Source organism: Cygnus olor, chromosome 31 (assembly GCF_009769625.2).
Source record: "Cygnus olor isolate bCygOlo1 chromosome 31, bCygOlo1.pri.v2, whole genome shotgun sequence".
NCBI lineage: Eukaryota > Metazoa > Chordata > Aves > Anseriformes > Anatidae > Cygnus > Cygnus olor.
Genome location: NC_054088.1, coordinates 67,841 through 81,518, shown reverse-complemented (window position 1 = coordinate 81,518; position 13,678 = coordinate 67,841). Strand labels below are relative to the sequence as shown.

The window sequence follows — 13,678 nt, the reverse complement described above, 5'->3', positions numbered from 1 at the left end:
TGCGGATAGCCACTTCTCTTCTCCACCTTGCTCTCACTCTGGTATTCCCATGATTTCACTGAAGCCTCTCCACTCTTGCCAGCTGTTCCTTCAAACACAAGGGCATGGGCTGATCCAAACTCCCTCTGGGTGACCTCTGGACCCACAGCACCAGTTCCAGTGCCTCACCTCGAAATCTAGAATTTCATCTGAATATCTAATCTAAATCTACCCTCTTTAAGTTTAAAACCATTCCCCTTGTCCTATCACTGCACACCCTGAGAAAAAGTCTCTCCCCAGCTTTCCCATTGGCCCCCTTTAAGTAGTGGATGGACGCTATAAGGTCTCCTCAGAGCCTTCTCTTCTCCAGGCTGAACAACCCCAACTCCCTCAGCCTGTTTTAATAACAGAGGTGCTCCAGCCCCTTGATCATCCTTGTAGTCCTTGTCTGGACTCGCTCTAATAGCTTCATCTCATTCTTATATTGGGAGCCCCAGAGCTGAACGCAGTACTCCAGGTGGGGACTCAGAAGAGCAGAGAAGAGGGGGAGAATCACCTCATCCATTCTCCACCCAGGCTGTATTTGTGTTTGGGATTGCCCTGACCCAGGTGCAGGACCAGATGGTGGTTGGACCAGATCTTGAAGGTCTTTCCCAACCTAATGATTCTCTGATTCTGTGACCTTGCGCTTGCCCATGTTGAACTTCATGAGGTTCCCACAAGCAACCTCTCAAGTCTGTCTGGGTCTTTACCTCCAAGAAGGAACATGACAAACTGTATACAGGCCTTCTTCGTGTAAGGGTCTCATTGGGAATGTAGGCAGAGGGGAATCTTACAATCAGCATGCCAACCAGGTGTCTGCTTGTACTGGGTCTGTTTGGGACAGAGTTAACTTTCCCTGCAGTGGCCCACATAGTGTTGTGCTCTGTGCAAGGTGAAGTTGGTCAAGGACTCAACCTAGTTGGCATCAGCCACAAATGAGCTGAAAATGCGCTCCATGCCATCATAGAGGGAGATAGCAAACAGTGTCAAGAGTGTTGGCCCAAGTGCCCATCACTGAGGGATGCTGCTGGTAACTGGCTGCCAAGAGGACTTTCTACCATTAATATCCAGCCACCTTCCCCTCCCCATCATCATCCCCTTCTTCAGTCCAAATATCACCAGTCTGGATAAAGGTAGTCTCCAGGAGACCATTTAAAGACTTTGATAATGTCCAGGTTCACTACATTCCTTTCTTTCCCCTCCCCGACTGCTTCAGCAATCCCTTGGTTTTCCTCCAAGTGCCTGAAGATGGCTGTGGCAAGACTTTCCCCAAGCTTTTCCTGTCCTTTCCCCTTGTCCTCTGGGGCAGAGGTGACAATTGCAATTCTCCTTGCCTTTTTTTTTTTTTTTTTTTTGTCATTCCTTAAGATGCATTTGATGCCTGCCTTTTCTAAGTCCCCAAAAATCTTGCTGATCCAAACGCCTGATGGACCAGTCCAGAAAGGCAGGGTACTGTGACATAGCAGAGAGGGGCATCTGCAATGAACCTGTGCAATGGGGGTGACAGGAATCTCACCAGGACAGTGGTGTGTTTTTTTTTCTGGAGCCACACAGGGCAATGCCAGGCTCTGTGAGGTGTCCATATCTGAGCTGGCCTCCTGTGCTCCTCAGACACGCGGGACTGTTGAGAGACATGAGTCCCTGCCTTGCACACCCACGGGCAGTGCACTGAAGTGCCTGCAGTGTCCCTCTGGCTCCTGCAGCCACTGCCAGAGGCTGGCAGGCACCTCAGACCTGCAGTGCCTCACCCTGCTCTGCCCTCCTCTGAGATATGCCAGGGCATGAGAAAGGGGCACAGGGACCTCGGTTCAAGGAAGCACATCCCAGAGCTGCCTTCAGGTGGCTTCCCAGAGGATGTTACTTGGCCTTGTGACACTGTCTGCCGGCTGGACTTCATGAGACTTGTAGGAATAGATGATGGCCTTTGTGCTCGTGTTCATCTCTCCACGTGCATATGATGTGGCTGCTGGCACCAGCAGCAAAGGGTTTCTCTTCCCATGTCTCCCCTGCACACACAGGGGGCTCTGCTCTTCTCCTGTAACATCCCATCTCCCATGGAGCATTTCCCAGGTGAGCACATCTGCGCTGGCCTGGACAGCCACTGTGGAACCCCTTCGCCATGCAACCCACCTTCTACACAGCCTCGAGCTGCTGGCACTGCCCTGCAGAGTATATAAAATGACCACAAAACCAATAGAATAACTCTTGTGTCTGTAATGTGTTCCATTATCAGTCATATGCAGAAGATGAAGGGCAATTTCTTGATTTTGAAAAACATCAAGGCATCAGTTTCCTTAAAGCATCCTTCAGCTTCTGATTCCTCATGCTGTAGATGAGGGGGTTCACTGCTGGAGGCACCACCGAGTAGAGAACTGCCACCACCAGGTCCAGGGATGTGGAAGAGATGGAGGGGGGCTTCAAGTGGGCAAACACGACAGTGCTGAGAAACAGGGAGACCACGGCCAGGTGAGGGAGGCACGTGGAAAAGGCTTTGTGCCGTCCCTGCTGGGAGGGGATCCTCAGCACAGCCCTGAAGATCTGCACATAGGACAGCACAATGAAAACAAAACATCCAAAGCCTAAATTAACACTAAACACAAGTGCCCCAACTTCCCTGAGGTAGGCATCTGAGCAGGAGAGCTTGAGGATCTGGGGGATTTCACAGAAGAACTGGTCCACAGCATTGCCTTGGCAGAGGGGCAGGGAAAATGTATTGGCCGTGTGCAGGACAGCATTGAGAAAGCCACTGCCCCAGGCAGCTGCCGCCATCTTGGCACAAGCTCTGCTGTCCAGGAGGCTCCCGTAGTGCAGGGGCTTGCAGATGGCAACGTAGCGGTCGTAGGCCATGATGGTGAGAAAAGAGTATTCTGCTCCAGACAAGAAGACAAAAAAGAAGACCTGGGCAGCACATCCTTGATAGGAGATGGCCCTTGTGTCCCAGAGGGAATTGGCCATGGCTTTGGGGACAGTGGTGGAGATGCATCCAAGGTCGAGGAGGGCAAGGTTGAGGAGGAAGAAATACATGGGGGTGTGGAGGCGGTGGTCGCAGGCTACGGTGGTGAGGATGAGGCCGTTGCCCAGGAGGGCAGCCAGGTAGATGCCCAGGAAGAGCCCGAAGTGCAGGAGCTGCAGCTCCCGTGTGTCTGCGAATGCCAGCAGGAGGAACTCGCTCACAGAGCTGCTGTTGGGCATTTCATAAAATTCATCAGGGAGACTGAGCAATGAGAAAAAATATAGAATGTTAGGAGAAAATTGTCTGAGCAAACCTCAGTTAAGTCCCTATTACAGCCTTTATATTTCCCTGTTTTTTTCCAAGAGGATATTTTTGCACATCCCTGGCTGGAGCCACTGGAGCTTTGCACTGGCTAATTTCCTTCACACAGCAGCTGCCCCTGCCCAGCAGCTCCCGATGGGCCACCTCTGTTCCACAGCAGTGGTACACAGAGGGTCCACCAGGGCCATAGGCTCCCTTTGTGGAGTGAGGGGTGTTTGGTTGTGTGACTCCATGTGTGTCTTCCATGTTCACCACCCTGAGAGATGAAATGAGTACGTGGACCACTTGTGTCTGGCAGGAGAGAACAGGGAGTTTTATTTAAACCTTCTGCTTTAACCTCCTTGCACAGCACTCCCTGTCAGAATCAGACACCACCAGCTGCCATGCTGGGCAAGGGAGAGAAGCAGGCATGTGCAAGCAGGGCGGACCCAACCCAGTGCAGAGGCTGAGCTGTCGGTGAGGTAGAGCATGTCCTTACACCCCTGTGCCACCTGCCCTGCAGAGACAGCAGAGGGTAAAGAGCTCTGGAGGATGCCTTCTGCCACAGAGGAAGGTGGCAGGAGCGGGTGCAGCAAATGTGTCTCCTTACACAGAGTTTAAGGATTCAGACACCCCATCCCATCTGGAAGATGTTGTTGGCAATGTTAAACATTCCCCATGGTCGGGTTGTTGTGGGCGCAAACCTCAGCCAGAGGTCACATCCAGGAGGGCTGCTCTGTCCATCCCCTGGTGTTTGCACCCCTTGAGTGCTTGCAGCACTCAGCTGGGAGATGGCTGCACTCAGAGGTTGTGCTGAAAAATCACCTGGGCTGTGCTGGGAGAAGAGGGCACCAGCTCCAAGTGCAGATGGAAAAGCCTCCCTTTTAGCACAGCTGTGAAGAATTCAATGACAAGTACATGGCAAGGATGCTGATTCACAAGGGTAAACAAGGAAACTTGGACATTGCAAAAACCTTCAATTATCCTCTGCAGGAGCTCTGGCTGCACAAGATATAGCTCCTGCCCTGGACAATACGGTCTTAAAGGAAGAGGAGAGGGATATTCTCCATGCCATGGCAGAAGTTGTGGTGGGGAGGAGAGGAGACCAGCAGCTGCTGCAAGGAAGGCGCCTGCACTGCAGGAATGGAAGGGAGGGATCAACTCCCTCTCACTGCCTGCCCATGTCCCTGCTGCCTGCAGCTGTCCCTGCCAGCAGCTGCTTCTCTGTCCCCACCTCTCCTCCCGTCCATGCTCACAGACCCCATCCCACCCGCTGTGTGCCCAGCTCTGCCCTGCAGATAAATCCCGGGGACAGGGACAGGTCTAGAGACCTCTCCCTGTCTGCAGGTCCTGAAGAACAGCTCAGAAAAACCCTGGTTCAGTCTGTAAGAAGAGAGAAGGGAAGGGATATTCTCAGGTTCGTAACTAACTTGTTTATGTCTCAGTTCAGTGCAATAGGAAGCTCAGTCACCTGTGCAAATTCCGCCACTCTGTTAACATAGAGCCTGCCCAAAAATCAGAGCAGGAAAATGCAGGCAGAGACTGCAGAAAGTGCCTTCTCTTTGCAGGCAGCCCCTGCCATGCCCTTTCTCTGTCAAAACTTCCTGGGCAATGCCCCGGGGGTGCTGTGGGGCTGTGAGCAGCCTGCCCCAGGCAGCAGGCTCTGGGCAGCAGCAGGACCCTGCCCTGCCCTGCCCTGCCCTGCCTTGCCGTGCCGGGGGGCTCCTTCCACCCGCAGCTTCTCCCTGCAGCCCCTGGGCAGCTCCCTGGACAGGCTGAGTGCTGAGCCTGGCAGGTGGCAGAGGCCCTGCCCCAGCACACAGCCCCTGGGGCACAGCAGGGACCCTGCTCTGCACCACAGCCCTGGTCACCCCTGCAGGTGCCCTGCAGCACCTTCTCCTCCACACTGCACAAGCCACGAGAGACATCCTGGCAGCTCCTGGCTAGGCAGAGACGTCCTGGATCTGGGAGCCCTTTCCAGGAACCTCCCCTGCACTGTCCTGCAGCCGGAGACTTACCGTGTGCAAAGCTGTCAAGATTTCTCCTGCACTGAGCTCTCCTCTGCCCACACCCTCCAGGCTGCCTGGAATCCCCTTCTGCCTGGGTGCCTGTGGCCAGAGCCCCCAGCCCTGCTGTGCTTTGCAGAGGAGCTGCTCCTGGGCACAGCTGTCTCTCTGCACCAGGGCCCTCTTGCCAGGAGCTCTCTCTGTCCCAGGAGCCCGGCCCAGCTCAGCACCAGAGGCCCAGCGCAAGGCATTGGAATCACACCTCTGGTGGCTTTGGTGATGAGCCCAAAAAACCTCAGGCACTGAGAGACAATTGAAGAAATCTCTCAAGAAGTCCAAGTGTGATGCAAGTTTCCTGCAGCGTCCCCCTGAGGGCCAGCACTGACACAGCCTCCCCTGGAGCTTGTTAGAGCAGAACACTGGAGGCAGTGAGGACAAGTAGACCAAGGCAGTGTGAATGTGACACTGATGTGTAGGAAAATTGGATGTGTTTCACCAAGCACAAGGGCCAGGCCTTGACCCTTGGTCCCTGGGAAGGGAGATCCTTTCCCTTCACACCTTGCTCAGGGCTCTTCCTGGGGCAGTAGGAGATGGGGATGTGCATTGCCAAATGCAGGAGAATGGTACGACCCCTGCCTGGTTCATGGTTGGGGGCAAGGAGGCAATGAAGCCCTGGTGCTTTAATGATAAGCTGTCTCTTCATAGGCCTCAGTGGCAGAGACAACAGCCATAGCCATGGACACAAAGACCTCGGTCCTGTTATGACTTTGAGCCTTGCTATAGCCCTTGCTCCTCTCCAAACCAGGATATCCTTGGGATCGAGTGCACCCTCAGTAAGTTTGCAGACGACACCAACTTAGGATTGAGTGTTGGTCTACTCAAGGGTAGGAGGACTCTGCAGAGGGACCTGGATAGGCTGCACCCACGGGCTCAGGTCAACTGTATGAAGTTTAACAAAGCTAAGTGCAAGGTCCTGCACTTGGGGCACAACAGCCCCATGCAATGCTGGGGGAAGGGTGTCTGGACAGCTGCCCAGGGCAAAAAGGAACTGGGGATATTGGTGGATAGTCTGCTGAATATGAGCCAGCAGTGTGCTCAGGTTGCCAAGAAGGCCAACAGCATCCTGGCTTGTACCAGGAATACTGTGGACAGCAGGAGTAGGGAAGTGATTGTCTCTCTGTACTCAGCCCTGGTGAGGCCACACCTTGAGTACTGCATTCAAGCTCATGGGACACAGCACAAGAAGGACATGGATCTATTAGAATGAGTCCAGAGGAGGGCCATGAGGATGATCAATGGGCTGGAGCATCTGTCCTATGAAGACAGGCTGAGGGAGTTGGGGTTGTTCAGCCTGGAGATGAGCAGGCTCTGGGGAGACCTTATAGTGGCCTTCTAGTACACTTTCCTGGGTACTCCCCAGGAAAGCTGGGGAGGGACTCTTCATCAAAGAGTGTAGTGATAGGACTAGGGGTAATGGTTTTAAACTGAAAGAAGGTAGATTGAAACTAGACCTTAGAAAGAAGTTTTTTACTCAGAGGGTGGTTAGGCACTGGAACAGGCTGCCCAGAGAAGTTGTGGATGCCCCAGCCCTTAATGCATTCAAGACCAGGTTGGATGGGGCTTTCAGCAACCTGGTCTAGTTGAAGGTGTCTCTGCGCATGTCAGGGGACTTGGAATTATGTGATCTTTAAGGTCCTTTCATACCCAAACTATTATGTGATTCTGTAAATATGAAGCACAGCACCATACCAGCTACTAGGAAGAAAAAATTACTCTATTGCAGCCAAAACTAGGACAATATCCACCCCTCATTCCATACCATGTCTGTCATGCTCAGGTCTGACACTTTCTAATTAATCACCATCACTTTTTCTGTCTTTTGATAAGCACACAAAAATATCCTAAGTCTACTGGTGTCTATAGTAATAATAATAATAATAATAGTAATAATAGTAATAATAGTAATAATAATAATAATAATAATAATAATAACAATAATAAAATCTTATTCCGTTTCTCTTTCACCTCCCCCTTCTCCTCCAGGCTAATTACAATAGCTCTTCAAAGCTTTGAATATCCTTGGGTTGGTCAAACCAGCATGTTCCTATTTTTACATCTCCTGAATGTGTTTCAGGTTTTGTATAAGTTTAAAACAACTACTTAAACATGCCCTCCAGGGATCTGCCCCAAGGCAGGAGAGTTAGGAGTGGCAGGGAGTGTGGGAGGGTATGGGCAGGCACCGTGAGCAGTGGGCACCTCTAGTGCTTTGGAACTTCACCCCAGAGCAAGTGCAGAATCCTGAAAATCTGGTTAAATGCTTGACAAAGGTGTGCCATCACCCTGGCAATTCCAAAGACACACAAATCACTGCAATGTGCTGGGCCTTGACCTATGCTTAACAAGCCACAATCAACTCCTCCCCAATCCCTATGACTTTTCCTGCAGGCACACACCAGCCCCTCTGACAGGCCCAGGAGCCACTACAACCCTTGTGAAGGGCCCAGCAGCCACTCCAAACCCTGCAACAGGCCCGGCAGGCACTCCATCTGCTGAGATGGGACCAAAGTTAAACCAACCCCTGTGACAGGCCCTATAGCCACTCCAAAAGCTGAGATAGGCCCTACAGCCACTCCAACTCCTCTGAAAGGCCCTGCAACCAGAGCAACTCCTGTGTTGGGCCCTGCAGCCGAACCAGTCCCTATGATGGGCCCCATGGCTGGGCCAAAGAACCAACCTGTGTCAGTATCGGTTGCCTCTACATGCAAGAGAAAACAATGGGTCTGAAAGTCAGTTTTTCTTTAGAAAGGAAAGAAACTTCTACCCGGACAAGAAAGGAGGAAGAAGATGAGGCAGGTTTCTCCGAAGTTGGGCCATCATGGAAGCAGGAGGACAAAGAAGAAGAGATCATATAAACATCAGAAACCAAGTGATCCCTTTCCCAGGGTAAGCTACGAGGTATGGGAAAATATTTCAGCCATCATCTCAGTGAGCACACTGTCACTTGGTTGCTCCAGTTCTCAGAGAAAGGGGACAATAGCCTGGAATTAGAGGACAGGGAAGCCAAGCAGCCGAAATCCCCATCTAGGGAAGGGGTGATTAACAAAGCCATTGGAAAAGGACACAAGGAACTTAATCCTGTCATGCTTGAAGGAAAGGTATCCCTTCAAGAAAGATCTTGTATGTCAACCAGGAAAGTGGACCAACATGCAGAGGGGTGTCCGGTACCTGAGGGAATTAGCCATGCCGAAGGCGATTAGTAGAAACTTAGACAACAAACAGCTATCCAAAGATCCAGATGAAGTCAAATACACATGACCCATATGGCAGAAGTTTGTACAGAGCACACCATCATCATATGCCTACTCATTGGCAGTAATGACCTAGAAAGACCAAGAGGAACCCACAGGGGATGAATTGGCTAGCCAACTATTGCATCACAAAGAAAGTGTCTCTTCTTCCCTATGGGCCTGCATCTCATCCAGAGAGAAACTTTCTCATGAGATGCAAGAACTACAAGAGAATACATCTTCCTCCCCACCTGCACGAACCAATACCTCAACTATCAGGTGTAAGCATCCCTCTGCTCAAGAAAGTTGATATAGTGGGGGCATACTATGTGCCACCCTGTGGTTTGAACTGTGTGACCATGGAAAGGCCATGAGCAAATGGGATGCAAAAATCTACCTCGACCCTAGAGGCATGGATACATGAAGCGCAAGGAAAAACATTAGCAAAAAGGAGTTCTGAGAAAATTGCTGCTCCAGTTTCTAGTGGGCAGTCCTCCAAACAGAGTAATGAATACTATGAGCAGGACTAGAGGGGCCCAGCCTCCATCCAGGGGGAGGAAGGGGAAAATTGCGTGTCTTGGACTTTGGGGACTATTGGCCTGGCACATCAAACCCAAGAGTTAACTGTATTGGAGTCTGAAGTGAGTCTCACTGGGAAGGAGTGGCAAAAGCAACCCATTGGGACTGACCTGGAGGATCTGTGCAACCTTGACATAGACTACTTCAGGAGAGGGTACTTCAAAGATCCACAAGGGTATTGGTGAGCTTTTGGCATAGCTGCCTTGGAGACGGAGGACAGGAAACAGTTGTCTACCTGGCCCACTTTTTCACAGGACCCTTCTGCTGTGGAGCTGCTGATGGCCAATGAACAGCAGTTGACAATCACTACCTCAACAGGGCACCTGAGACAATATTGCATTAACAGAGACTCCCTGATTCCCATGCATGAGCTGCTTCATTGACTGGAGAGCCAAGGAATGATCAGCAACACTTGCTCAACTTTTAATAGTCTCATATGGATAGTGCAAAATTCTGATGGTGAGTGGAAAATAACGGTGGACTTCTGTGGCCTGAATGAAGTCACAACACCGCTGAGTGCTGCTGTGCCGGGCATGCTAGAACTTCATTCAATATGAACTGGAGTCAAAGGCAGCCAAGTGCTATGCCACAATTAATATTGCTAATGCATTTTTCTCCATCCCTTTGGCAGCAGTGTGAAGGCCACACTTTGCTTTCACATGGAGGGTCGTCCTGTCCACCTGGAATTGACTGCCCCAGGGCTGGATGCACAGCCCTACCATTTGCCATGGACTGATCCAGACTGCTCTAGAATAGGGGGAAGCTCCTGAACACCTGCAATACCTTGATGACATCACTACATGGGGTAGCACAGCAGAAGAAGTATTTGAGAAAGGGAAGCAAATGTTCCAGATCCTTCTGAAAGCTTGTATTGCCCTAAACCAAAGTAAGCTCAAGGGACCTGCACAGGAGATCCTAATGCAGGTTGTCCAGATTCAGGGGGACCCCTGCTTGGGGAAAGGTAGGGCATCAGTCAGTGTGTGATGAGCAATTGCATTGTGCATCACTTGCTTTATACATATAATAATAATAAAAATAAAATTTATTATTTATTATTAGTATTGTTACTGTTATTACTATCTCTTCATTTTCTGTCCTTTTAAACTACCGTTATTTCAACCCATTGTCTTTTGGGAGGTGGGTGTGAGCTAACATCTGTGTGGTGCTGAGGTGCCTAACAGATTAAAGCACAACATGTTTGACAACCACAGTCCAACAGCACAAATCACATTTTAAAAAATCAGTCTCTGACATCTACAGACAGGATCAGTCAGTGATGAATTCAGTCTGCTTCAAACACCACACCCCAGGAGAGACTTAAGGAGCTGTCAGCCCTGAGGCCTTGGGGACACCTCGAGGGAGCCTAATGGCACAGAGCAAGCGATCAAGAGTTGGACTCGATGATCCTTATGGGTCCCTTCCAACTGAGGATATTCTATGATTCTATGATGCCATGGTCGGGTGCTGTGCTGCTGAGATGGCTGGGCTCCTGGGCCCAAGAGGAGCTCCTGGCAAGAGGGCCCTGGTGCAGAGAGACAGCTCTGCCCAGGAGCAGCTCCTCTGCACAGCGCAGCAGGGCTGGGGGCTCTGACCGCAGGTGGCACGGGGAGAGGAGAGAAGGAGAGAGGGCTTGGAGGCAGTGAGGAGTGCAACAAGAGAGGGCAGTGTGTGGCAGGACAGATCTGGAGACTCTTGACACTGTGAGTGTCTGGCAGCAGGGCAATGCAGGTGCAGTTGCCAAAAGGGTCCTCTACATCTGGCACATTAGATGCCTGATACAGCATCTGTCCAGATTGTTCTCTCTGTTTCTGCAGTGCTTTAAAGAATGGCATTTATGAGGGGGCATTTCAAGAGGAAGATCGAGGCTTGATTTATCTGAAGGGTAAGGATTTTTCTGCAGTCTGTGCTTTCAGATTCCTGCAGTGGATGGAAGGCAGGTTTCATGGTAATGGGTTGTCAGGATTGTACAGGAAACTGAGACTCCTGAAGCATTGCACTGAGAAATCAATATGTCAGTGATGAAATTTGTAAAATACCTTCCCAAACCTCATCTCATGGACTGCACCAACATAATTTTGTGGTCCTCTCAGGTGTGATCCAAGCTGATCTTTAGGCGCTACAAACCCCCTGTCTTTGGGAGGTGCCTGCAGACCAAAGAAGAGCAAAAAGCATTTGCAATGAGCATGAGCTGTGTTCTCTGCAGGCAGAGCTGCAGCAGAGGGTCTGCTGAGTGTCCGTCTGTCCCTTCCCGGCCTTGCCTCCCCTGGCAGCAGCACGCTGCCATTCCTCCTGGCTTCTCCAGCTGGCCGTGCTGCTGCTATTCTTGTTTCCAGGCTGGCTGGGGATGGGGGTTTCACATGCAAATGCAGTGAGCCCTCGGTGTCCTTGGATGGAAAGGGGGTATGGGGACAGGGTGAGGGGTCTGGAGATGGGCACTTTGAGCCCTGATTCAGCAGTGTCCTGGTTCTTTTCAGGTGAACATGTAGTTATACTGCAGCTCATACACATGCTAGCAGAAGAGACCAGCCTTTTTTGACAGACTGGCTGTCCCCTCTGAAGGGCACTCTGCACTAAAGGGACAGTCCCTTTGTATCTGAGGATCCACAAGGTTTCACTTGGAGTGCAGAAGGAATGAAAATATACAAAAAAGAATTTCTCACAGCCCTGCTCTGCAATTGGGTGAATTTGGAACAGCAATGCAGATAATCACAACATATCAGGAGTGAATTTAATCAAGGATTACCACGTTTCCCTTTCGTTATTGTTATAGATGAGGACTGACTACTACATTGACCACCGCAAAGTCCCCTTATTCCAGGGACACCCTCAGTCAGTGTGTTATAACTAATGAAAGGGACCTGACCAATGTCTGCTTGAGTGGCTGAAAATGAGTTAGTTATTATCAGATAAATCTGTACTACCTTTTACTCCTTGAGCAGGACCCCATGCCCAGAACTAGGAAATGCTCAACAGCAGCTCTGTGAGTGAGTTCCTCCTGCTGGCATTTGCAGACACATGGGAGCTGCAGCTCCTGCACTTCGGGCTCTTCCTGGGCATCTACCTGGCTGCCCTCCTGGGCAACAGCCTCATCCTCACCGCCGTAGCCTGCGACCACCGCCTCCACACCCCCATGTACTTCTTCCTCCTCAACCTCGCCCTCCTCGACCTGGGATCCATCTCCACCACTGTCCCCAAAGCCATGGCCAATTCCCTGTGGGACACAAGGGCCATCTCCTATCAAGGATGTGCTGCCCAGGTCTTATTTTCTGTATTCTTGGTTGGAGCAGAATACTCTTTTCTCACCATCATGGCCTACGACCGCTACGTTGCCATCTGCAAGCCCCTGCACTACGGGAGCCTCCTGGACAGCAGAGCTTGTGCCAAGATGGCAGCAGCTGCCTGGGGCAGTGGCTTTCTCCATGCTGTCCTGCACACGGCCAATACATTTTCCCTGCCCCTCTGCCAAGGCAATGCTGTGGACCAGTTCTTCTGTGAAATCCCCCACATCCTCAAGCTCTCCTGCTCAGATGCCTACCTCAGGGAAGTTGGGGCACTCGTGTGTAGCATTTCTTTAGTCCTTGGTTGTTTTGTTTTCATTGTGCTGTCCTATGTGGAGATCTTCAGGGCAGTGCTGATGATGCCCTCTGAGAAAGGCCGGCATAAAGCCTTTTCCACGTGCCTCCCTCACCTGGCCGTCGTCTCCATCTTTGTCAGCACTATCACGTTTGCCTCCCTGAAGCACCCTTCAAACTCATTCGCATCCCTGGACTTGGTGGTGTCATTTCTGTACTCAGTGGTGCCTCCAGCAGTGAACCCCCTCATCTACAGCATGAGGAACCAGGAACTGAAGGATGTTATAAACAAACAATTAACATATTTCTTAAAGCATCAGTAAAGTTCTCGTCAATTTATCCATTCTGCTAGCATATCCAAAAAGAGTTCAGGGAATCTTTCATTATTAATATTCTTTACTATTATTTTAGCAAATATGTGATATTTTGAGTTAAATGTTAATCTTAGCGGCCTGCCTGTTCATTATTTTATTTACTCTCGGGTCATCTAATCTACCTATAGAACTAGGCTTCCTCTGTAGGTATAGACAATAAAAAAATCCATGAGAACCTCAATGGTATCAGCTGCCATCTCTTCCCATCTCCTCTGGAGCTTGGAGAGCAGCCCCATGCACGAGGGGCTCGGGGCCAAGAGCCCAGCTGCCACATGGACGAGCAGCCCCGGTGGCCCTCGGGGCTGCCCCTCACTGCCCGCGGGGCTCTGCCTCTCTGCTGCCTTCGGGTCGGGGCTGCTGCATCCCTGAAGCCATGGCCATGGCCAGCAGCAGGACAAGACCTTTTCACTGCTGCTCTCTTTTGGCTTCCACATTGTTCTCTTGTGCTTCTTGTATTTGGGTTATCCCTGAGGTCTCATGTACCTTGCTGACAGTCCTGTTGTCTCTGCAGTGGCATCCCTGTGGCTGCAGGCAGCAGCAGGCACTGTGCAGCCCTGTGTCACAGCTGGCCTCCCTGATACCATGG

At 51.0% G+C, this 13,678-nt stretch overlaps 2 protein-coding genes across 2 annotated transcripts; one reads left to right on the top strand and one right to left on the bottom strand.

Moving 5' to 3' along the window:
- Positions 1 to 2,279: 2,279 nt before the first annotated feature.
- LOC121062544 (olfactory receptor 14C36-like) lies at positions 2,280 to 3,213 on the bottom strand. Its single transcript, XM_040542591.1, has one exon. It carries the CDS (start codon positions 3,211 to 3,213, stop codon positions 2,299 to 2,301), a length of 915 nt encoding a protein of 304 aa, XP_040398525.1. The 3' UTR covers positions 2,280 to 2,298.
- An 8,895-nt stretch (positions 3,214 to 12,108) lies between these two features.
- On the top strand, positions 12,109 to 13,041 carry LOC121062515 (olfactory receptor 14C36-like). Its single transcript, XM_040542565.1, has one exon. The coding sequence runs from the start codon at positions 12,109 to 12,111 to the stop codon at positions 13,039 to 13,041; it is 933 nt and encodes a 310-aa protein (XP_040398499.1).
- Positions 13,042 to 13,678: the final 637 nt, after the last annotated feature.

What these genes read in the sequence shown, in the direction of transcription:
- LOC121062544 (XM_040542591.1), bottom strand. Translation starts at nt 3,213, where the DNA reads ATGCCCAACAGCAGCTCTGTGAGCGAGTTCCTCCTGCTGGCATTCGCA.
- LOC121062515 (XM_040542565.1), top strand. Translation starts at nt 12,109, where the DNA reads ATGCTCAACAGCAGCTCTGTGAGTGAGTTCCTCCTGCTGGCATTTGCA.